Raw genomic sequence first — 26,827 nt, 5'->3', positions numbered from 1 at the left:
TGTCCATATATATATGTATCAAATTAGCACACTGTATACTTTAAACTTACACAACTTTATACGTTAATTATATGTCAATAAAGCTGGGGGACAAGGTGACATTTTTATATCTGAATTATGAATTTAACTCTTATTATTTTATAGAGGTATTTTCTATCTTTAACATATTCAACATGCTCTAAAGACTAAAAATTGCTTAAACTAAAAAACATCAATGTGTACACTGAAAATGCATAAATTTGGAATTCACATCTGAAAATACTGACCAATTACCCTCTCTATAGTTTCTGAAATAAAAATCAAGCTTGCTTCTTGGATGATTACATTGCAAGGACTCAGCAGGGCTGTATAAAAAATACTGTAAAGTAGGTCCTTTCTTAGAAATGGAACAGACAAAGTCTTTTATTTATTATTCATGATGCCTTGTGCTCATGTCAACTCCTGATTAATAATTAAAATTAATCTCATTACAGAAGATTTCATTACAGGATAATTTAATTAAATGATGAATTGGCTCCCAGATGTTACCTTCTGTGCCATCTTTTAAATAATGCTGATGATGACACAGGGATTCGCTAAGTATCGGTCAAGCCTTAAGAAGATAAATTATTTATAGGGTTCTGTCATTCTGCTGACAATAAATGATGCTGATTACACTTATGCATTATCCTTCTTCAAAGTCACATTTTCCCAAGATTTATGTTACTTTCACAGAGTTTTTAATATCCACTGGGAATTTACGGCCATCATTTTGTCAGTCATAAAAATGTTTTTGGTGAAAACTTGAAGTCACAGAATCTATTTGTTTTAAAGAAGTATACAAAGGAATCTCAGAATTTCAAATCTGAAATTTTGCCTTCAAAATAAACAATGAGGGGGAATGTATTAATTTTTGCACTTCAGCAGCAAAATAATTCAATTATGAAAAATAATCAAACAGCACTAGGAATAAAACTTCAGAATTTGTTTGATTTCATTATATAAACTACCTAGTAAGAAAAGAGTCTCACAAAGTCATTGTATTTTTTTCAACTTGACATGAACCAACATAAAGTACAATTTTAAGGGCTTCCAGTTACCACATACTTCACTGTCATAATGCTTTCATTTCACTTTGCAAAAGATAATATGCTGATAGGTCAGCATAAGAAGAAATGAAACTCATCAAACTAGACTTATAGGGGATGAAAACATTTAAGAGACATTTCTTTGTTAACTTGGGGAATATTTGAGCTTTTTGAAAGGCATAAGGTATGACAAAATCTAAGCCTTTAAAAAATTATCAGCCAAACATATAAGCTTTAATTGTTCTGTCTTGTTTAAGAATTTTGATCCAAATAAAGATAACTATATGTTAAAATCTCAGTCTAAGACAGTTTTAGATTTTTTTGTTATTTATGCTGGTAGAGGGCAGATTTTTCTTAAATGCAATGTAGAAAATTACAGAATGTAACATAATCTTCCAATGAAAGAATGCATTGCTCAAAAATATAATGTACTCCAAAATTCGTAGCAACACTATTTTAATAGCCAAAACATGGAAGCACCCTAAATGTCCATCAACAGGTAAGTGGATAAAGATGCGGTACATATACATACAATGGAATATTATTCAGCCATAAAAAGAATGAAATATTGCCATCTGCAGCAACATGGATGGACCTAGAGATATCATATTCAGAGAAAAACACATATTATATGATATCACCTATATGTGGAACCTAAAAACTAGGACAAATGAAATTACTTACAAAATAGACACAGAATCACAGACACAGAAAACAAACTTATGGTTACCAAAGGGAAGGGAGTGAAGGGATAAGTTAGCTGCTTAGGATCAACAGAGACACACCACTATATATAAAATAGATGAACAACAAGGTCCTACTGTAGTACGCAAGGAATTATATTCAATATCTTATAACAACCTATAATAGAAAAGATTATATGTACGTATAACTGATTTACTTTGCTGTGCCCCTGAAACTAACACAACATTGCAAATCAACTATACTTCAATTTTAAACAATGGGATTTGGTGGGAAAATGTTGTCTTTTGAAAAGACCAAGTATTTAATTCTACCAATATGAAATGGGAATAGTGTTACAAGACGTATGACTACATATGCAATGTAAAATCAACCATGAGCATACACAGGTCTCACAAAATTAAGTTAATAATTCAAGCAAGACTGGATGTTTTCAGGACTTTTTATTAATTGATTTTTGTGACTTTTTCTTCCATACTAAAAATGCTAAGGTTTTCTAAAACTAAAAAAATGGAGAAAAATGATCATTTGTCCAATTTCTCAGCTAGAATTTCAGCTCTCTCATGAGTTACATTGCAATTTTTTATATTCCTCTTTAGTATCTGTAAATGTTTTGTAGTATTTATACTCAATAGGTATGGGCTCTAGACTGGGAATGGATTTGCTAATACAGAATAAGACTCTTAGGGTAGATATTATTTATACTGGGAAACAGAAATGGGGAAAACAAACTCAAGTTTTAAAATTTTGAAAAGTTTGGATGGTATAAAAGTAAACTCCATCACTGATTACAGTATACTAGAATTAATTGTCACCATTGCAAGAACTAGGAGAGGTTGTTACTTAAAATATTTTTTAAAGATTTGGATAAATAAATTAAAGATACTTTGAGAGATAAGATAGTATCATTGACTCAGTGGGCATGAGTTTGAACAAACTCCGGGAGATAGTGGCCTGGCCTACTGCAGTCCATGGGGTCGCAAAGAGTCAGACATGACTTAGTAACTGAACGACAACAACAGTTTGGAAATTATTGAGTAGAAAAATTTCTTATACTCAAGTGGTCCTCTATTTGTTGAACAGAATTCAATCTCCAAGCTTTTGTTTGAAGTTGATAACACGTGAGACTCTTGCATAAACACCCAGTATCATTTTTATAAGCCAAATTATTTACCTGTAATGTTCTACTCTTTTCTGCAAGCCTGTGGATTTATCAAGACAATCCATCCTCAAGATTTTAAAATTCATCAATATTGGGTCTTCTACATACACAATTATCTGATGCTTCTCACCTATTTCTCCATACAAACAACTGAATTGGATTTAATTAGTGGTTACATGTTAAAATTTTAAAAACTAGAAGCTAATTTTAAATAAATGATATATAGGAGATAGATTTTATGTCTCTATGTATTTCATTGTCTCCCTAAAAGCACATTATTTAAACCAGGTACTTCATCTCTTTGGAGAATGCTAATGAGTGCTATCATTTATTGAGCACTTAATATGTATTAAAAGATTACTACCTATATTTATCTAAATAAAGCCCTAAAACCATTCTGTGAAATATGTAAATTTCTCCCACAATAAAGATAAAGATAGTTAAACAAAGGTAATTTAACTAATTTGCCAACAGTCATACAGGAGCAAGGATTAAAACCTGTTCCTATGAGACTCCATATAATAATAACAACTTTAAAAAGTTTTCATTTTTTAAAAATATCTTGTAAATGTCGTAATTTACATATATTATCTCACTAAATCTTTAAACCCTAGGAAACTGGCTACTCTTAACAGCACTAGTTTAGGGATGAGAAAACTAGGCATAAAAAGATAAAATAATTTCCACTATTAAGTGTGGAACTGGGCTGTAATATCATGGAGTCTGACTCCTAGGTATTGCTCTTAACTTCTCCTCTAATATCACCTCAAAACCCTCTATCTAACCTACGCTTTATCTCAAAGGTTACATTGATTACCTATATGATCCTGATCTTTATTAAAAGTCTACAAGCTCAACCCATATGGAACTGACATTAACTAGTTTGTAGTCTCTAGGAATTTTTTCCATTTCAAATCTCCCGAACCACTCAACCTGTCATCTGGATGATTGCAGTGGCCTCAAATCTGGTCTTCAAGCATCTAGCTTTTCCTCTCTCTAGGCCATGTACATATGAAAGAGACTCTATAGACTGATCTGTAAGAAAAGAATTACTATTACTCAATATAATTTCCAGAAATTTTCTGATATAAAAGAGCAGCATTGAAACATATAAATTACCATATGTAAAACAGATAGCCAGTGGGAATTTGCTGTATGATACAGGGAACTCAAACCCAGTGCTCTATGACAACCTAGAGAGGTAAGATGGGGTGGGAGGTTCAAAAGGGAGTGTATATAAGTATACCTATGACCGATTCATGTTGATTTATGGCAGAAAACAACACAGTATTGTAAAACAATTCAGTTCAGTTCAGTTCAGTCGCTCAGTCATGTCCGACTCTCTGCGACCCCATGAATTGCAGCACGCCAGGTCTCTCTGTCCATCACCAACTCCCGGAGTCTACTCAAACCCATGTTCATCAAGTCGGTGATGCCATCCAACCATCTCATCCTCTGTTGTCCCCTTCTCCTCCCACCCCCAATCCTACCCAGCATTAGGGTCTTTTCCAATGAGTCAACCCTTCGCATGAGGTGGCCAAAGTATTGGAGCTTCAGCTTCAACATCAGACCTTCCAATGAACACCCAGGATTGATCTCCTTTAGGATGGATTGATTGGATCTCCTTGCAGTCCAAGGGACTCTCAAGAGTCTTCTCCAACACCACAGTTCAAAAGCATCAATTCTGCGGTGCTCAGCTTTCTTCACTGTCCAACTCTCACATCCATACATGAACACTGGAAAAACCATAGCCTTGACTAGACGGACTTTTGTTGGCAAAGTAATGTCTCTGCTTTTAAACATGCTATCTAGGTTGGCCATAACCTTCCTTCCAAGGAGTAAGCGTCTTTTAATTTCATGGCTGCAGTCACCATCAGCAGTGATTCTGGAGCCCAAAAAAGTAAAGTCTGACACTGTTTCCACTGTTTCCCCATCTATTTCCCATGGAGTGATGGGACCAGACGCCATGATCTTAGTTTTCTGAACGTTGAGCTTTAAGCCAACTTTTTCACTCTCCTCCTTCACCTTCATCAAGAGGCTCTTTAGTTCTTCTTCACTTTCTGCCATAAGGGTGGTGTCATCCGCATATCTGAGGTTATTGATATTTCTCCCGGCAATCTTGATTCCAGCTTGTGTTTCTTCCAGCCCAGCGTTTCTCATGATGTACTCTGCATAGAAGTTAAATAAGCAGGGTGACAATATACAGCCTTGACGTACTCCTTTGCCTATTTGGAACCAGTCTGTTGTTCCATGTCCAGTTCTAACTGTTGCTTCCTGACCTGCATACAGGTTTCTCAAGAGACAGGTCAGATGGACTGGTATTCCCATCTCTTTCAGAATTTTCCACAGTTTATTGTGATCCACACAGGTAAAACAATTACCCTCCAAGTAAAAACAATAGTAAATAATCACTAGTCTCTTGTACATCCTCATTTACTGAACTGTATCAAGAATTTTGACTCTAGAATTGTAAAAGACAATTTAGAAGCCAAAAAGCCTTCTAGCATTTTTTTTTTTAAATCACTGAGGTAAACCAATACTTTTAGCCTTTTCTTTTTTTTTTAATCTCCAGTGAAACTCAAATTCCTCCCTATGTTGCTCCCAATGTTTCATGACCAAAATGGGATCCCACTGATCTTTTCAATGGTTTTAGTTTATCTGTAATATCTTTCAGCACAAAACTGAAGGTTCTCTGAATAACAGATCTTAAAATCAATATTACTGTTTCATTTGTATTTAACTAATAATAACTATAAAATGTAGGGATTTAAACAAAAGATCAAATTACATATCACTACACTGAAAATTAGGAACATAATATCTATTTTGACATAACTCATGCTGGGCTAACAGTGAAGCATGAATGTTCAGCAGCAGGTGCCCTTGAAGGTCAAGAAACAAGGAGTATGGGACCCAACGAGAGAGCTCAAGGAGGCTGGATTTGGGCAGGTACTGAGAGCCTGGAAAGGTCAAGTGACAGAACAGGCAGAGCCACAGGAGACCACAATGCCACCAGTATTTAAATAACAAAGGGAGTCATCTCGCTACCCATCAAGCAGCACTTTGGCCACAATGAAGGAATAAAGAAGATAAGTCAGATTCCTTGAGAAGAGTGGATCACCTGGTCCAGCCAAGCAGGCAAGATTCCAATCCAAATAAAGCAACAGAGCCCTCTAAACACAAGAGGGGAGGAAGGGTCTAGTTCTGCGGGCGCAAAGTCCTGTCCAGTGTTGACCTGCCTTACCAGACACCACTGACAGCAGCAGAACTCATCCCACCCATGAAAGCTTAAGGGACTAATGTCTCCCAGCACATGTCAAGCTCTCGGAAAGATTGATTCTGGATGGGGGCTGCTCTGCGCATCGCTGCTTCTACCTGTGAGGGGACAGAAAGGAAGGCAGAGGCTTCACTCATCTTCCCAAGTCTGAATCCTCAAAGAGACATGGAACTACCCCCAGGGTCTTCCTAGGAAAGGATCTATAAAGAATAAGAGGCCAAGAGGCAGACCCTCAAACAGGAACTCGCAGATACGGCATTACAACTGTAATGAACTGAACTGTAAGGCAGGTGGGTGAGGATAGAGAACGTTCAGTTGATCACTTGTGAAAGGCTCACGGCTGCTGGGGGTATGAGAGAGGGAGGGTTTGAGGTCAGCAAATTTACTTCCTGTTTTCCTACAGCTGAGCTAGCAGAAAACAGACAGCCACTCCATTCTTTTACCCACAGCCTACATCTGCTTTCTCCTACAATGGCAGACTGAGTCACTGCAACAGGACAATATGGCCAAAAAGCCTAAAACATTTACTACCTGGCCCTTTACACAAAAAAAGTCTGCTGATCCATGCCTTAGAGAAATACTAGTCTATATAGATGCAAATTTATAAATGCAGATAATTGCACAGTGAAAATTTAGAATTAAGATTTGAAAGGACAGACCATAAAAATATCATAGTCAATCTCTACAGCTAATCCACACTAATAAAGATGGATCACATAGAGATGGATATAAACAATAGTAATTCTGATCATGACAAAATGGTCTACACCAATAAGATATGTTATTTCAATTCTCTGTCTTTATGTATGTTTTTTCCCCACTTCATCAACATTTACCTTCCATAATATGCTCTATATGTTTCCAAGAAAAAACTAACAAAACTTGAAAGACTTACTAATTTAATTTTTAACTGGCTTATTTTCTAATAAAAAGCTTTTATTATTTTCACCATCATTATTATCAAGACCAGTATTCAAGAAAGTCCATGCAATTTTTCATTCGACAAGTACTTGTTGTTGTTGCTCAGTAGCTAAGTCGTGTCCAACTCTTTGCGACTCCATGAACTGCAGCACACCAAGCTTCCCTGTCCTTCACTGTCTCCCAGAGTTGGCTCAAACTCATGGCCACTGAGTCAGTGATGCTACCCAACTATCTCATTTTCTGTCATCCCCTCTTCTTCCTGCCCTCAATCTTTTGCAGCAACAGGGTCTCTTCCAGTGAGTCAGAAACAAGTATTTACTGAAAACTTACTCTGTGTCATTAGCTATGCTAGGATCCAGGTTAGACCGGAAAAATAATCTAGTGTTGGTTTTCTATCTTCTCCCTTTCACAAGAAACCTCTTTCGCTAATAAAATAGAAGGATTGTATACATTTATTTTACATAAAATAATTCATAAAACTAAAACAGTAAGTATGATTATATGAAAGAAGCCATTTCTAAATTGAGTCCTTGAAAACAGTTGGTGGTTAAGTATTATTTGACACTCTTATCACCACAAAAATATCAGAAACAAAAACCAAAAAGCCTCAGAATTTTAAATCTTCAAAAATTTTAGATTTCTCAATTTTCTTCAAAATTATAGAAACTGAAATGTTATTGTAAATAAAACTGACTATAGACACTGCTTAAAATTATTTTGGGGGGTATAATACAGTATAAGTTTTCTGTCATATGAAGAGACACACTGCAAAACAAATATTGCACTTTTTCAAATTTAAGGATTTAAACTATGTTTCTACTATGAAGCTACAGCAAGATCTGACAGCAGTAGAGAGGTTATATGAATTATATATGAACTGGTATCCAATTTTCAACTCATCTTTGAAAACCTGAGGAGCTGATTTTCAAAATTAGAAAAATAAATCAATAATATTTGAACTTGTTCAGATGAAGGTGGAAATTACTTTAAAAATTAATGGATGGGTTTTAACCTCAAAGATGTCCTTTTATTATCTGAGAAATAAGAGCGGCTACCCAGATAGATCTAGATACCCCAGCAAACAGCTTCTTGTAGATGTGTTTGAGCCACCTCTTCCTGATATGTGCCTTATCACCTGAGGAGAGACTTCGAAACATCTCTAAGATCACAGAAACAATGGTGGTGATTTTATTATTTAACACATAAAACCTAGCTATTGAAAAATAAGTTTTCACAAGTACTGACCCCTGATACATTTACTCCTATTCCTCTTCTTGCTCTTTCTGTCACACACACACGCATGTGCACGTGCACTAATAATCTTTGATTATACACTAGAACCACATTATCAACCATTAACTTACTACATGTTAAAAATGCACATTTATACTGAGTCATTTGGGGATACTAATAATTCCAATTTTCATAAGAAATGAAAGTACTTTCTTTGGATTTTATAACTCTTTCAAGTTAACCAAAGTTTATATAATTTTTCAGCCTCTAATTCAGGTGGATTACATTGCATCTTTATTTTTTAAAAATGGAAAGACCCAGTAGCAGGACCTTTTCACTATTGCTGAAATTCAAACTCAGAAACCTAGGCAACACCCTGCAGAACTCTCCTTGGAGTCACTTTAATTCTTAATGTCTTAATTACTTGCACTTATTAAATAATTGAAAATCTCTAGCAAACAAAAGATGAGATGGCTATCCTTCTCCCTCACCAATATGATGATAGGAGCTTATTCGAAAAAAAGGAAAACAAGAATTATGGTGGCTTGGGGAGATGTTCTAATGAGTAGAAAAATGTGAAGTCTGAATTAAACATGGGTTTTGGTTTTTTTTTTAAACTTACACATACACACACATACACTCACTCACACAGCTTTGTATTGGCATATATTAGATATAAATATATAGAATGAAAATGTTCTAACTGATAATACTTACACTTATAAACAGGCACTAGAATCATCACCTCTTAAATTCAGCAGGTTAATTAGAGATCAGTTTGTTGTATTTCATCAGTAGCAGGCATGTGTAATACATATGTAAACTCTATAGGGCACAGCAAGTCTAAAACGTACTTGTAAAATATAATCATTTTATACTACTAGTTTTAGTTAAAAGTTCTGTACATTGGTTCATTCACTGTTCATTTAGCATTTCCAAGGCATACTCCTTCCACATTTCTTTTCTATATGTCTATTCACAAGATTCATTGGCAATTATGTTATAATACTCAAGATGTAGTCACATCACATAATGTGTATCATATAAAAGTCAGTGCAACTTTACCTCAGAATCAGCTCCTACGACTTACATGCTGATATGGGTACCTTTGAAAAACAGCCTCAACTATCATGAGATTGAGTTTTATAAATATTTTAAAGAGGGAATTGTAAGCATTAGAAAAATAATGAATAAAATTAGCTTCAGTTTTATTCAGTCCAAGTGTTCAAAATCTTGTGGCTTTTATAATTATAGTCTAATCATGTCTTTCTTGTAGAAAAATCCATCTTGTAATTCTGAGTACAAACAACAATGGAAGATTATCTGTGATACTAACTCACAAATATTTATGTAGAAAAATTAAAGGTGAACAGTCTTTTATATAACAATGATTATACAACTCAATTTATCTGTAGAGACTTCGGCTTAGTTATTGTCTTATATTACTACTTGCAGTGCCTTTTTCTACTCAAAAGATTCTTCATTTAAAGAATAAATGAAAAAAAATAGACATTCAATATAAATAATCAATGTTGCTGTTGTTCAAATGCTCAGTCGTGCCCAACGTTATGTGACCCCATGTGCTACTGCAGCATACCAGGCTTCAGTGTCCTTCAATATCTCCCAGAGTTCGCTCAAACTCACGTCCACTGAGTCAATGATGTCATCCAACCATCTAGTCCTCTGTGGCCCTTTTCTCTTCCTGCCCTCAATCTTTCCCAGCATCTGGGTCTTTCCAATGAGTCAGCTCCTTTCATCAGGTTGCCAAAAGACTGGAGCTTCAGCTTCAGCCTCAGTCCTTCCAATGAACATTCAAGGTTGATTTCTTTTAAGATTGACTGGTTTGAGCTCTCTGTTGTTCTGGAAAGGGAAAACATGTACACCCATGGTGGATTCATGTCAATGTATGGCAAAACAAACACAATATTGTAAAGTTAAAAAATAGAAAATAAACTAATTAAAAAAAAAAAAGAGTCTTCTCCAGCACTACAGTTAAAGAGCATCAATTCTTCAGCACTCAGCCTTCTTTATGGTCCAGCTCTCACATCCATACATGACTACTGGAAAAGCCATAGCTTTGAAAATATGGACCTTTGTCAGCAAAGTGATGTTTCTACTTTTTTAATACACTGTCTAGGCTTGTCAGCTTTTCTTCCAGGAACAAGCATCTTTTAATTTCATGGCTGTAGCCACTGTCTGCTGTGATTTTGGAGCCTAAGAAAACAGTCTGTCATTGCTTCCATTTTTCCCTATCTATTTGCCAAGAAGTGATGGGACCAATGCCATGATCTTAGTTTTTTGAATGTTGAGTTTTAAGCCAGCCTTTTCACTCTCCTCTTTCATCCTTATCAAGAGGCTCTTTAGTTCCTCTTCGATTTCTGCCATTAGGGTGGTGTCATCTGTATATCTGAGGTTACTGATATTTCTCCCAGCAATCTTGATTCCAGCTTGTGCTTCATCCAGCCCAGTACTCTGAATGATGCACTCTGCATTTAAGCTAAATAAGCAAAGTGACAATATACAGCCTTGAAGTACTCCATTATCAATTTTGAACCAGTTTGCTGTTCCATGTCCAGGTTAACTGTTGTTTCTTGACCTGCATACCAATTTCTCAGGAGGCAGGTAAGGTGGTCTGGTATTCCCATCTCTTTAAGAATTTTCCACAGTTTGTTGTGCTCCATACAGTCAAAGGCTTTAATGTAGTCAATGAAGCAGAAGTAGATGTTTTTCTGAAATTCCCTTGCTTTTTTGATGATCCATCGGATGTTGGCAATTTGATCTCTGGTTCCTCTGCCTTTTCTAAATCCAGCTTATACATCTGGAAGTTCATATATCAATAACCTCAGATATGCAGATGACATCACCCTTATGGCAGAAAGTAAAGAGGAACTAAAAAGCCTCTTGATGAAAATGAAAGAGGAGAGTGAAAAAATTGGCTTAAAGCTCAACATTCAGAAAACTAAGATCATGGCATCTGGTCCCATCACTTCATGGGAAATAGATGGGGAAACAGTGTCAGACTTCATTTTGGGGGGCTCCAAAATCACTGCAGATGGTGATTGCAGCCATGAAATTAAAAGACCTTTACTCCTTGGAAGGAAAGTTATGACCAACCTAGACAGCATATTAAAAAGCAGAGACATTACTTTGCCAACAAAGGTCCATCTAGTCAAGGCTATGGTTTTTCCAGTGGTCAGGTATGGATGTGAGAGTTGGACTATAAAGAAAGCTGAGTGCCAAAGAATTGATGCTTTTGAACTGTGGTGTTGGAGAAGACTCTTGAGAGTCCTTTGGACTGCAAGGAGATCCAACCAGTCCATCCTAAAGGAGATCAGTCCTGGGTGTTCATTGGAAGGACTGGTGTTGAAGCTGAAACTCCAATACTTTGGCCACCTCATGCGAAAAGTTGACTCATGGGAAAAGACCCTGATGCTGGGAAGGATTGGGGGCAGGAGGAGAAGGGGACGACAGAGGATGAGATGGTTGGATGGCATCACCGACTCGAAGGACATGAGTTTGGTAAACTACAGGAGTTGGTGATGGACAGGGAGGCCTGGCATGCTGTGCATGGGGTTGCAAAGAGTTGGACACAACTGAGCGACTGAACTGAAGTGAACTTGCCTTTTTACTTTTCCTCAATAATTATTCCCCAAGTATAGTCTCAACTTCCAATCAAGATACTTCATATATTGAATCACTGACGTAACTTTGCTGGCTCAAAGATAGTAACAATGATGATCAACACAAAAAAATATAAAGTCTTAAATCCATAATAGCGATTTTTTTAATGTAGTAAGCATCTTTAGGCAAGAAATGGAAAAGTATTAGTAAGGAAGGCAGAGGCCATGGACCTATTCGCCTCTATGTCTGAAAACAAGTGGGAAAACCTATGGCCTCTAAGTCTAGAAGCAGATAGGACTTAGGCTCTTAAGCAGCACAGAATGAGGGTCCGCACCCAGAATTACTAATTGAAATTATAAGTTAAGTGAGGCTCAACTGCGTCCTTCATACCCAATTTCACTTAATTGTGAAAGAATGCTAAAAAAAAAAAAAAAAAACCTTTTGCAAACAATCCATAGAAATCGAAAAAGAACGGAAGATACAAATATTACAAATTGAAAATACTGAAAGAAAATTTAAAATTTCTGTTGAAATAAATAGACATTACAGAACAATGGGAGGACCCACCATATATCTGATATGAGTTGTAGAAAAGATTATAAATATATTTTATAGATAAAGATATATAGATCATCAATAAGATAGCATAAAAGTTTTTGGAGATATAAAAGTAAGAATTTTGAAAAAATTATATAATTTTTCAGATCTGTAATTTAGCCTGAATATCATATTGGATGGGCTTCCCAGGTGTTCAGTGATGAAGAATCTGCCTGTCACTGCAGGAGACACAGGTCCAGTCCCTTTGTCGGGAAGATTCCCTGGAGAAGGGAATGGCGATGCACTCCAGTATTCTTGCCTGGAAAATCCCATAGACAGAGGAGCCTAAAGGGCTACAGTCCAAGGCACTGCAGAGAGTCAGACATGACTGAGCGACTAAGCATGCACACCCACAACACACATGATAAAGCTAAATCTATATCTAGATATAGCACAGTAAAATTGCAAACAACAGATTAGTAAGTATCCAAAGTCACTAGAAAGAAAACGAAATGGCAGATTATTGACAAAAGAACAGTCATTAGAATGACAGGAATTTCTATTCAACTATAGCCATCATTAATTTATTCAAAAATATTTTATTTTTTTTCTGTGCTCCAGACAGAAGACAATAGAATAACAACTTTAAAGTACTAAGGAGAAAATAAATGTTAATTTAGAATTTTATACGTAGCTAAATTATTATTCAAACAATGAAACTTTTTAAAAGTCCCCCTTAGACCATCATTGAGGCAATTATCTAAGGATATACTTTTGTATGTAGAAGAATGCCAAAAAGATGCAATGAAATCAAAGAGAAAAATATACTGTAAATTTAATCAACAATTTACCATAAAATAATAACTAAATATATTCTGTCACAAAAAAGTAAAATTGAAACTTTAGTCAATATTAACAATGAGAATCACCCATTGAGCATTTATAACATGACTAGGTATACTCAGGACAAGGATATAAATACAGATGAACTTCAAACTTAAACATGTATAATAATTTATGTATATTTAAGAAGTAAAGTGACCCATAAAGAAGCATTACAATGTATACCTTTCAAATAAACAGAGAAAAAGTAAAACAAAATACACCCTCAGCATTACAGGAGAGCACAGGAAGGGGGAAAAAAAGGAGCAAAACAAAAGAACAGTAATTGAAAACTCAAAAAGAAAATATAAATAAATATACCTGCAAACACAATACTTTATAAAGTCAACAATAAAGTTCCTAATTCAAAGATAGGAATTATTGAAGCTATCTAAAAATTAAGAAATCAAGATTATTCTTCTTCAAGAGATATCCCTAAAATAAAACCATGAAAAACAGTTGTTTTAAAAATGAGAGCATGGGAATGAAAAGAGGAACACTGAACAAGTACTAACCAAAAACAAAGCTAATATGGTAATGTTATGAAAAAAGAAAGTTTTTAAAAATATTAACAGGGGTAAAAAGATATATCGCCCGTTAACAAAAAGGAAAATCCACCAAGAACATATAATAATGATGAACTTGTATGCACATGCAACATAATCTCAAAACACACAAAATAAAACCTGAGTCACAAAGTAAAAAACAATAATAATAAATTGCAGATGCACAATCTTGAAGGGAGATTTTTACTCTTGCAGTTTCATGGCAATTCATTATATCTAAATTCTAAGTGCTAATCTAAGCACAGAGGCACAATCCTCTACTTGTTTCTAGACCTGAAATTCTCTACCATTTGAAAAATATCACCAATACAGATTTCCTCAAGATTTAAGTAAATCCCTGAGACTAAAAAAATGAAAAAGCCCACCCAAGAGCTGTGAAGAGAGGATTCCTAGTGTCTAAAATTCAGTAGGGGATTTGGAAGAGGGGAAGTATGGATAGGATTTTATCACGCACAGCCCTCCCAGAAGGAAGACTGACTAGATGGCACAGGCTTTGAGCTGCCTGCTACTTGTGCAATTAGTGAAAATGCTTTATATGTGGCCTTCTGTAAGGAGATTCACTGCTTGGACACAACTCCACAGATTCACATACACTTGAGAAAAAATAATGGTACTTCATGCTCATATGATCACATTCATACAGTGCATTTAAACAAAAACTGAATGATCCCAAAGGCAGTGAGAGAAGAAAGTAGAAACAGAATTCCAGGACTAGGAGGAAAATTCAAAATTAGAGACACTTGGATAAAAGGAGAGTATAATAATAGGTAAAAATAAGCACAAATGACATCCATAAATTGTATCGATAGTGGTACACAACATGTTCATATATGTCAAGTGTTTAAAAAGGCAGTTAAAGCTGCCAAAGTCCAGGATACTCTAGTTGGTGAGAAAAAAATATTTCCTTTTTGATCTGGAACATATGGACAGAAGAATAAAAAGAGCATCCAAAAATAGAATAAACCAAGTGCAAGCTTTATCAGATAAGGACAGAGAAGGCACGAAGGTGGACATAAAGGCATCACAGGAACTAGGATGTGAAAATAACTTGGACAAGCAAAGAGATTCCATTAGTTTTTGCCTACTTCCACAGACAAATCACATTTTCTCTAACAGTTGATTCACTACCAGGAAAATCTTTACACTGAATTCTAAACAATGAGTTCAGTTCAGTCGCTCAGTTGTGTCTGGCTCTTTGCGACCTCATGGACTGCAGCACACCAGGCCTCCCTGTCCATCGCCAACTCCCTGAGTTTACTCAAACTCATGTCCATTGAGTCGGTGATACCATCCAACCATCTCATTCTCTGTTGTCCCCTTCTCCTCCTGTCTTCAATCTTTCCCATCATCAGGGTCTTTTCTAATGAGTCAGCTCTTGGCATTGGATGGCCAAAGTATTCGAGTTTCGGCTTCACCATCAGTCCTTCCAATGAATATTCAAGGTTGATTTCCTTTAGGATGGACTGGCTGAATCTCCTTGCAGTCCAAGGGACTCTCAAGAGTCTTCTCCAACACCACAGTTCAAAAGCATCAGTTCTTTGGCGCTCAGCTTTCATTATAGTCCAACTCTCACATCCATACATGACTACTGGAAAAACCATAGCCTTGACTAGATGGACCTTTGTTGGCAAAGTAATGTATCTTTTAATACGTTTTTAATATGATGTCTAGGTTGATCATAACTTTCCTTCCAAGGAGCAAGCATCTTTTAATTTCATGGCTGCTGTCACCATCTTCAGTAATTTGGGAGTCCATAAAAATAAAGTCTGCCACTGTTTCCACTGTTTCCCCATCTCTTTCCCATGAAGTGATAGAACCAGATGCCATGATTTTAGTTTTCTGAATGTTGAGTTTTAAGCCACCTTTTTCACTCTCCTCTTTCACTTTCATCAAGAGGCTCTTTAGTTCTTCTTCACTTTCTGCCATAAGAGTGGTATCATCTGCATATCTGAGGTTATTGATATTTCTCCCGGCAATCTTGATTCCAGCTTGTGTTTCTTCCAGCCCAGTGTTTCTCATGATGTACTCTGCATAGAAGTTAAATAAGCAGGGTGACAATATACAGCCTTGACGTACTCCTTTGCCTATTTGGAACCAGTCTGTTGTTCCATGTCCAGTTCTAACTGTTGCTTCCTGACCTGCATACAGATTTCTCAAGAGGCAGGTCAGGTGGTCTGGTATTCCCATCTCTTTAAGAATTTTCCAGTTTGTGGTGATCCACACAGCCAAAGGCTTTGGCATAGTCAATAAAGCCGAAATAAATGTTTTTCTGGAACTCTCTTGCTTTTTTGATAATCCAACGGATGTTGGCAATTTGATCTCTGGTTCCTCTGCCTTTTCTAAAACCAGGTTGAACATCTGGAATTTCACGGTTCACGTACTGTTGAATCTAAACAATCACCAAAGTGTATTCAGCTTTAAACTTCTGTTTCTGAATTTGTGATAATTCTGTTCACATCTTCTCCACTATTTATCGTTCAGTGGAATCATCAAACAATAACCAGTCACACCCACAGAAAATTCCAACAATTACCACAAATCAGATCTAAACAGTTCACAAAGTGTCATGCTTCAGAAAAAAGCAATTCCAATTGAATAACCACATGTGAAGAAACAAAGCACTAGTACATCATCACCCTGAACTGTAGATCAACAAACAAACACAAGTTAACTTCTACAAAAGCATATAATTTTAAAACTCCAAGAAAAAAACAAGTGTCATTACAAGATAGCGAGATCACAGTCTTATAAGAAATAAATGGTACATGGATAGACAGATTGATGGATGGATAGATGATTAAGGGTGAGACTGAGAATGGTTATATAAAAATTTACACGAATATACATCAACCTATTATGTGGATATCATGGAGGGACCAGGAGTGACATGATGAGATCATTCTCCTTTATTTCATATACTTAAGAACATTTTGACTCTAGAATAATGAATGTATATTATTTATAATCATTCTTATACATATTAATCTAAGCACATTTATTCCATATAATAGTGCAACAATAATAAATACAAACTTAGAATTCTGTTGAATTAGGATAATTCTAATATTAAACCAAAGAAGAAGACCAGAAATACACTCATTATTAGGGCTTATACAAATTGTTAATAATAAAATCATAATTACTTTGGTCCCAATGCTTGCCCAGAACTGATGACTAGACTTGTTATATGAAGTTGAGATTCTCTGGAGCATTATGAAGATCTGCAGACACTTGTTATTTGGTAGCTACAGGTGTGGACTGTTAGCTATTGAAATGAACTGCCTCTGAGTATTTCTATTTCTCAAGGTCCCAGAGCCTTCTGACCTTTTGAAACACCAAAAGAATGAATGGAACTCTACAGTTTTGAGCAGCGACTTGATGGTGATAACATCAACTAGGGTAGACTCTGTCCCCTTAGCCCCATTTATGTCTTTGTCATTTTCTTTCTTGTTTCAAAATGAACAAGGAATTTAGATGAGGCCCCAACGGTTCAAAATGAATAAAGCAAGCTTAGGCTTCTATGCAGGCCAAAAGTAGAAAATGCTGTAAGCCACACAGAAACAGGAAAGGTACAAGAGGACCTGACTGTTGTATGGAGAGCAAAGTCATCAACAGGTAGTTAGAAAGCAGAGCCCTCGCTCCTACTGACAGGTACCTTGAACTAACAGGTACAAGGCAAAGGAAGGCTGCACCAGCAGGATGAAAATAGTGATCTGAGGAAAATATTGAGATGAACACTCTATTTGTCTCTTGGCATGGGTAAGAAGTAAAACACAGTATTAATGAGTAGCCATATACAAGCAAGGAAGGGCCAAAAAAGGGTACAGTAAAAACTCAATGGAAGGTAATCAAGAACATGACAGTGGTGGAACTGGCAGGCTAAAGTAACAATCCAATTAGCACTTGAGTATTAATTTTATGAATTATCAAATTACTTAAAATAAAAGAGTATCAACCAACAAATAACTTCACTACTCAAAAAAATCTGCTCCAGCACACATCACCTTAATTAAGACCCATGGTAAAACCTATTTATGTTGCTGACTAAAGAACTATATTGGTTGTTATGGTTGTACAGTCAGTCAGTTCAGTCGCTCAGTCGTGTCCGACTCTTTACACTTAAGGCTGTAAGTTTTACCTTGGGGCCCCTAACCATGAGCGGTGGAAGGATTACACCCAAGAAATTAATGAAACAAATAAATGCCGCTTATTTATTTTGTATATGTTCATCTACACACCTTTTAATATTAAAGAAATCTCTATATAAGTCTTCTCTACTATTAACGACTTGCTGAGGAAAAAAGGTAAAGCTGCCAGGCTTTTGAGGGAGTTAGGGAGTTTCCAGTTCACTGAAGTGAGAATTAGAGTCTCTAACAGGAATACGAATCAGGTACCCACGTCCACAATGACATCAGCTGAAAGGCGTCCCTGAGCCCTGCCAGGCTTTCCCGGATGCCCTATGGGAAAGCAGAAGCGCCTTCTGGAGTGTTCATTGCATAGTCCCACAGCTTGGTTCTGTTAGCCAGACCTTTCCGCTGACACTTCAAAAAACACCCTGTTCCTGTTGATTTTACATCTCCCCCCTTTTAGAAATTACCACACTGTGGCTGCCACTTTATTTTAATATGAATTTCTCCTAGAAGATGCAAACCAGCTTTTCAAACATAAGTCTTAGCAGTGGAAAAAAAGAAAAATAGTTTTAAAGGGAACTAAAATAAGAATCAATGTATCTTCCTGATCGTTACTACAGAATACATTTCTTAGCACAGTTTCATGCCATAAGCTTCCTGCTTATGTCATGACATATAAAATTTTTTAGTTCCATTTAAAGACTCTATGAATTTGCTCCAGTTGCCATAATCACTTATATTTCTAACATTTATTTAGCATCTGTCTACTTTTCTATCAGTGGCACTTGTATTTCATTAATCTTTTATCATTTTGGAGAAGGATTTTCAGCAAGTTTTCTAAATTCAAGAGTAGTTGATAAATTAGAAGTTTGAGATTAACATATACACACTAATATATATATAATAGGTAAACAACAAGGACACACTCCATAGCACAGGGAACTATACTCAATATCATGCAATGCTGTGAAACTAACACAGCATTGTAAATTAACTACACTTCAACCAAAAAAACAGGTTTAAAGAACAGTTGATAACCAAATATCAATGCAAAATATATATTTTTCTTTTTTCTCAATAAATTCTCACAAATTATTTTTTATTGAAGTATAGCTGATTTTCCCATAAATTATTTTTAATATAATTTTATCAATTAACAATACAATTTACACATGATTAAAGAAATATTTCACCCTGAGTTTGAAAAAGGAGGAAAAAATATCTCCAACTTTCCCAGAAAACACAGCTTTAACACTCGATGGGGTTCCAAAAACACTGCGAAAATATTCTATAAGAAAAACAGACTGTGTGGTTTCTGTCCTAAATAATATCTGCAACCTCCCTTGACTACACAGCTGTACAGGCCAAGTGTGATGTAGCAGCCTAAAAACTGAAATTCTGTGCTGCTTCAGTAATCACAGATCCTTACTGTCCAGGGGCTCCATTAGCCATATTCCAAGAGATTGGCTCCCGTCCATGCAGGTGGACTTCCCTTCAACTTAGATATGTCCTTCCACCAAGGAGAATCGAGGGAAGCAAAAGATTATACAGAATGTTCTTTTAAAGCTGTATTAGAAAATCAGCCACTAACCAAAATTACACATCTATATTACAAACGCAGGGAGAAAAAGGTAACCCTTGACATTGGATCATAATGGATTCCAATTTCAGCTCAAAATTTCAATGGGTTTGGAATTCCCATCACCAACCACTAAAAGGAGAGAGCTATAGAATATAGCACTGTACAAAGTGCTTTATTGGCACTTTAGGCAATAACAGTTAAGGATGATGAAGAAAGTAAAATCAAAGTAAAATTAATCATGTATAATACTTGCTTTTGATTAATATGATTGGAATATTGCTACATTAACTACATGTTAGTTCCCGAAATGTATGGTTTGAGAAGCTGAAATATGTTCATGCAGAAGGCAAGTTATATCAGTGGGTTGGGAAGAAAAACAGTGCTTTACTAGCATCTGGGAGAATTAATTCATTCAATAAAGTAGAATAATAAAATAAATATGTATGTATATTTTCACATAATTTAAACCAAGAATAGCTAACTTTTCATCATTCACATTAAAGGAAAGGAACCATGCATGGCTAATCTAAAATCAAAAATACTTGATTGTGAAATGTTTCAGATTGTTTTTCTGCAAACTAAAACTTCTCAGAAGGTTTCACTTAAGTACATATTTTAAATGGGCTTTCTAAATTGAGTAAATGAAGGGTAATGGGTAAAACTGACAATGGTGAGATAAGTTTTGCAGAAGTTGTTTTCTTTACAATATACAAATTTCCATATACAAACATGCAATCACACTTAACCTCATACTGTGCTACTAACAGTGTTCTCAGCTATATTTTTATTCCAGCATAAGATTTAACCAATGTGCAATGCATTTTTCAATTTTTTAAAAGTACAACTCGGAAGTCATAAGTAATTTGTATCAAGTGAATGATGTGGCCATATTTACATTTTATGGCTCTCATAACTATATATGCTTCCATCCATAGTTTTATTCATATACTAATGTAGAATCTATAAACTTTCTACAACTTAAAATAAGTTTTCTGAAGTAGAGAATTAGAGTTTTTTTAAATGCAGCTTCATACTAGGAATTAGCCATTTTCAATTCTATAAAAAGTATTTTGAAAAGATAAAAGGTTAGCATTCTAACTTTTCAACACACAGCCTGTCTCAGAAAAATAAGATGTCAGAAAGGGCCTCATGGAGAGAAATAATTCATATACATTCTCCAACAGGATTCCTTTGTAACAGCTTAAATACAGTAATATAGTCAATGAAGATGACAGAAAAGTCCCAATCTAACAACTATATAAGGAAAAGAAGCCGGATAATTATTGCAAATATCTGTGTAACAAAGAAAGGAAAAGAAAATCTACCAACATAAAATAAAAATAAATTATATAACTTATAGATTCAAATTTATTCTGAATTGTTGGATCTTGGTTAAAATATTTTGTCAATAAGTAAATCTAGTTTGACTTTTTGACTGAAATAGCAACAATTAACCTCACACAGATTTCATGTTTCATTAAACTATCCTGATGAGCATCTAAGTCTATTATTATCTAGAAAATATAATTGTAGACCAACTCGAGTAGGGAGATAAAATTAAAAAGGGAGAATTCCTGAGTCTAAAAGGTTTTTACCAATATAAAGACAATAAATATTAAATATGAACAAGAATAAGAAGTACATAATGTGCAGAGAATCTCAATCTCCATCTATCTGATAACTTTTTCCAGGCAATCAGGAGAACAGACACCAGGCAGAGGGCCATTCCAATCCCCCAGGAAGGGGATATGCTTGGCTTGGGAGAGCAACAATGTGCTCCCATTATAAAAGACCCCACCTCTTCCTCCCTAAACCAAAATGTATCAAAGAAGAGCTCTGCCACACCCATGTATACTCATACACAACGTATTTATACATACTTATACATATCAGAAAGCTAAGATCATGGCATCCGGCCCCATCACTTCATGGCAGAGAGATGGGGAAACAGTGGAAACAGCAGCTGACTGTATTTTTCTGGGCTCCAAAATCACTACAAATGGTGACTACAGCCATGAAATTAAAAGACGCTTACTCCTTGGAAGGAAAGTTATGGCCAACCTCGACAGCATATTAAAAAGCAGAGACATTACTTTGCCAACAAAGATCCGTCTAGTCAAGGCTATGGTTTTTCCAGTGGTCAGGTATGGATGTGAGAGTTGGACTACAGAGAAAGCTGAGTGCCGAAGAATTGATGCTTTTGAACTGTGGTGTTGGAGAAGACTCTTGAGGGCCCCTTGGACTGCAAGGAGATCCAACCAGTCCATCCTAAAGGAGATCAGTCCTGGGTGTTCATTTGAAGGACTGAGGTTGAAGCTGAAACTCCAATACTTTGGCCACCTGATGCAAAGAGCTGCCTCAATGGAAAAGACCCTGATGCTGGGAAGGATTGGGGGCAGGAGGAGAAGGGGACAACAGAGGATGAGATGGCTGGATGGCATCACCGACTCAATGGACATGGGTTTGGGTGGACTCCGGGAGTTGGTGATGGACAGAGAGGCCTGGTGTGCTGTGGTTCATGGGGTCGCAAAGAGTTGGACATGACTGAGCAACTGAACTGAACAGATACATATCAGACAGGGCTTCGAATCCCATGGATAGAGGAGCCTGGAGGGCTACAGTCCATGGAGTCTCAAAGAGTCAGACAGGACTGAGCAACTAATACTTTCACTTTCCTGAACTGCTCAGCAGGTTAAAGAAGCTCCTTGCAATGCAAGAGTCGTGGGTTAGAACCCTGGGTCAGGAGGATCCCTGGAGGAGGAAATGGCAACCCACTCCAGTATTCTTGCCTGAAAAATCCCATGGACAGAGGAGCCTGATGGGCTACAGTCCATGGAGTCACAAAGAATCAGACATGACTGAGTGACTGAGCATGCATACAATACATATTAGACATACATACTTAGATATACTAGAAATCTAATATGTAATTCCTATCCTTAAAAAAGCAGTAAGATGTTATAGACATGAGCTTTGAAAGAAGGCTTTAAAGCAAGAAAACCTAGTTGATGAAAGAAAATGAAAATGTATATAAAGAATATGAGTGATCTTAAGACAATATTTATATACTTAATCTTAAACTCCTCGTCCCCACAAGTGAATATGAAGTAAATGTAAGTTGGCATAGCCAGGCTCAATGCTATAGAAGAATGGAAGAAACTCATACACTGAAAGTGAAATACAGTCCAAGATGGAAAGAAGAGTAAAAGAAAATAAAAATGAGGGGAAGGGTATGAAAGAAACAAAAAAGGAACATAAATTTCATAGAGGCAGGAAACGAGGATGGAAGCAAAGAAGCTATTAGAGCAGTTGACTTACAGGGAAACAATCTGCTTTGGGTGAACAGAAAGGTTTGAGCAAATTCTTCCAGTTTGAGGAAGAAGACTAAATCACAGTTTAGCTGAAGAACGGCTGGAAACTAATATTGAGGAATACAGGGAAATATGTGAGAAACAGTAACAACAATGGCCCACGTATATACCAATTTATAGCTTGCAATGTACTTTCACTATTTCATTTGATTTTAACCATAGTGAGTTAAGCCTACTTTACAAGTAAGACATGCAGATGACACCACCCTTATGGCAGAAAGTGAAGAAGAACTAAAGAGCCTCTTGATGAAAGTGAAAGAGGAAAGTGAAAAAGTTGGCTTAAAGCTCAACATTCAGAAAACTAAGATCATGGCATCCAGTCCCATCACTTCATGGCAAATAGATGGGGAAACAGTGGAAACAGTGTCAGACTTTATTTTGGGGGGCTCCAGAATTACTGCAGATGGTGATTGCAGCCATGAAATTAAAAGATGCTTACTCCTTGGAAGAAAAGCTATGACCAACCTAGACAGCATATTAAAAAGCAGAGACATTACTTTGCCAACAAAGGTTCATCTAGTCAAGGCTATGGTTTTTCCAGTAGTCATGTATGGATGTGCGAGTTGGACTATAAAGAAAGCTGAGTGCCAAAGAATTGATGCTTTTGAACTGTGGTGTTGGAGAAGACTCTTGAGAGTCCCTTGGACTGCCAGGAGATCCAACCAGTCCATCCTAAAGGAAATCAGTCCTGAATATTCATTGGAAGGACTGATGCTGAAGCTGAAGCTCCAATACTTTGGCCACCTGATGCAAAGAATTGACTCGTTAGAAAAGACCCTGATGCTGGGAAAGATTGAAGGCAGGAGGAGAAGGGGATGACAGAGGATGACATGGTTGGATGGTATCATCAACTCAATGGACATGAGTTTAAGAAAACTCAGGGAGTTGGTGATGGACAGGGAGGCCTGGCATGCTGCAGTCCATGAGGTCGCAAAGAGTCAGACACGACTGAGTGACTGAACTGAACTGAACTGTCAAGACAAGGAATCTGATTCCAAATATTAAGTGATTTGCCTCTCTCTTTCTCTATCTTACACTGAGCAAGTTAAATGTACCACAAGGACTTGAACTTACATCTCCAAACATTTTAATTGTGTTTGCCAACATCTACCCAAATGCTTAACCAAAAACATATTAATTCCTCCCTTTTCCCTCATTATATTTAATCCATTAGAAAATTCTTAAATGAAGGACTTCCCTGGCAGTCTAAAGGTTAAGACTCTGTGCCACATGGCACAGCCAAATATAAAGAAAAAATCATTAAACATTAAGTGAGACCTACAACACATTGAACACTAAGTGAGGCCTACATATAACTATATGGAGTGGTCACTTCCTATGCCATGGTCTGCTTCTGCCACTGCCACTGTAGTTTTTGGAAACACTACTCCTTTCTTCTGGAAAAATTCTCTCCTTACACCTCCTCAATCCTCCTCATTCACACAAACACCCATCCTTACACTCAAAATCATTAATTCCTACTCATGACCTCAGTTATCACTCTTGCAGTACAATTTCAGCGTTACTTGCTTTCATAAAACCATGAACCTATTCTCCATAGCACTGATCAATTTTACATTTATACAGTAGATTTTTGTGATTATTTGATTAATATTTGCCCGATTTGCCCTACGACTAGACTAAGTTCCATGCATACAAGGTCCACATATGTCCCCTTTTCTTCTCATTCTTATTTATTGATTCATTAATTGACTGCTGTGTCCCCAGTACCCAGCACAGCATAACGCCTTGCTGTAGACAACTTTTATAAACATTCCTGAATGAGAATGAATGGAATTTACATTCTAGGGGCAGCAGATCATACAGGGCTTGTACGTAAGCAATCTGGCTTTTTAGCTGAGTGCAATGGGAAGCTGCTACAGGACTTTGGGAGTGAAGAGCATGTGATATAATTTTAAATTTTTAAAAACTTACTCTTTCCATTGTATAAAGAAAAGACAGGACATAGGAAAGAGGATAAGGAAGGTATACCTGCTCAAAGAAATAGCAGTGGTACAGAAGAGGAATCACTGAAGCCTGGCAAGGGCAAATCAGTAGAAACTAGAAAGATGCAAATAGATTGGGCACCTACTGGCCAATAAATGGACAGGCCTTGATGTTGGTAATGGGCTATATATAGGGAATGAGCAAGAAGAAAACAATAAAACCTAGTTTTAAGTTTGAGACAATCAGAAGACAGCTAAATAGGGTAACTTCAAATACAGGTAGAGGAAAGAGCTCTGATGACAGTCATCAAAAGAATATTCTAAGAAACAGAAATTTTAAATAATACAATATTGTAAAGTTAAAAAATACATAAACTAATTTAATAAGGAAAATTTTTAAAAATAATAATATATACTGTTGCTGTTGTTCTGTGCTCAGTCGTGTCCAATTCTTTGTGACCCCATGGACTGTAGCCCACCAGGCTCCTCTGTCCATGAAATTTCCCAGGCAAGAATATTGGAGTGAGTTGTCATTTCCTATTCCAGGGAATCTTCTCAACCCAGGGATCAAACCTGCATCTCTTGCATCTCCTGCATTGGCAGGAGGATTCTTTACCACTGCAACACCCGGGAAGCAATAATATTATATAACCTTCTAGAAATATAATGTAGGAAAGCACAAAAAAATAAAAATCACAGTCATTTTCTACAAAATTAATGCTAGACATATAATTTTAAATTATGTTAACACTTTAATATTAAGAAATTTGTATTTGGATTTTGAATCTGGCTAAACATGAGACACTATAATCTGTGATGCTTCACATTTCTTTTCAGGGTTTTACACATTATTTCTCCTCAGGACTCCTTTGAATATAGTTCAGAGTTCCTGAAGTCTTGAAACCAATGGAAATGCAATTAATGAACTCTTAATGCCATTTCCAAGTTCATAAGTCCTCAGAAATCTATTGCCAAGGGCTTTTGTCAATTATATGGTACAGCTTTGCTGTACAATTTATGGTTCACTCAAAGTTGGATTGAAATGCTAAAACTCAAACTAATGAAAATCATATCCTAGCATACTATACTAAAATTATATGTTAAACAACTAATGAATGACAAGGAAGGAACAGGAGATAAATGTTGTAATAACATATTAATAGGTAATAAATAAAGAATGATTTAGAATCAGAAAGATTTATATATAAAGTGAAGTGAACAAGACCTGCATATATAACTGAGGAATAACAAGGCACTAAGATACCTGTTCACCAATAAGTATTCCACTAAGAGAAAAGTTTTTCCCCTTCTACTAGAGACATTATTGAAGGTCTGATAAAGCAGGAATTATGAAAACACAGCAACAGTGTTTTCACACACACTTTCCAGGTAAATTGCCAAATAAGTAAACTGTACTTCCTTATTTTCCAGGCTGTGTGACCACTGAGGCTACAGATATGTATACAGTGCTCCCTCATACCACCATCATAAAACCTCATACTAAAGGAAGACTCGGACCTGCTGTGTTTGCTTAGCCACTCAGTCGTCTCTGACTCTTGGCGACCCCATGCACTGCAGTCCGCCAGGCTCCTCTGTCCATGGGATTCTCCAGGCAAGAATAGTGGAGTGGGTTGCCATGCCCTCCTCCAGGGGATCTTCCCAACCCAGGGATCAAACCCAGGTCTACCACACTGCAGGTGGATTCTTTACTATCTGAGCCACCAGGGAAGCCCTAATCAGTAGCAAATTACAGAGGCTTTCCCAGGTATCTTCTTTCCTAGCCTCCTACCAATTCTCAAAATTTCTCCCTGCTTCTTGCTTCATCAGTAG

The 26,827-nt window shown here is 36.4% G+C and overlaps 1 protein-coding gene and 2 long non-coding RNA genes across 51 annotated transcripts in view; all 3 read right to left on the bottom strand.

The window, feature by feature from the left end:
* Positions 1 to 26,827, bottom strand: part of EYA4 (EYA transcriptional coactivator and phosphatase 4) — a 384,171-nt gene that overhangs the window by 240,578 nt on the left and 116,766 nt on the right. For 6 of the 49 annotated variants that reach the window (XM_081530671.1, XM_081530684.1, XM_081530667.1 and 3 more), the window contains one exon: positions 9,960 to 10,222. The exons of 40 other annotated variants lie outside the window; for them this stretch is intronic. Coding sequence is in view for 3 of the 9 variants with exons in the window: in XM_081530647.1 (XP_081386773.1) it covers positions 10,007 to 10,087 (81 nt within the window). In the remaining 6 variants the exon portion in view is untranslated. The remainder of the gene's footprint in view (positions 1 to 9,959; positions 10,223 to 26,827) is intronic. 3 more of the 49 variants (XM_081530647.1, XM_081530648.1, XM_081530660.1) reach the window with 1 other exon arrangement.
* LOC145521775 (uncharacterized) lies at positions 13,118 to 18,605 on the bottom strand. The gene is made up of 2 exons (XR_014065677.1): positions 17,374 to 18,605; positions 13,118 to 15,198 (listed from the first exon to the last, which is right to left on the bottom strand). It is a non-coding gene; the product is annotated as an uncharacterized LOC145521775 (long non-coding RNA).
* Positions 19,160 to 24,646, bottom strand: LOC145521772 (uncharacterized). Its single transcript, XR_014065674.1, has 2 exons — positions 23,549 to 24,646; positions 19,160 to 21,772 (listed from the first exon to the last, which is right to left on the bottom strand). It is a non-coding gene; the product is annotated as an uncharacterized LOC145521772 (long non-coding RNA).

The sequence above is a fragment of the Giraffa tippelskirchi genome, chromosome 9 (assembly GCF_054371585.1).
Source record: "Giraffa tippelskirchi isolate mGirTip1 chromosome 9, T2T-mGirTip1v1.2.pri, whole genome shotgun sequence".
Lineage (NCBI taxonomy): Eukaryota > Metazoa > Chordata > Mammalia > Artiodactyla > Giraffidae > Giraffa > Giraffa tippelskirchi.
This window is presented reverse-complemented; position numbering and strand designations above follow the sequence as displayed.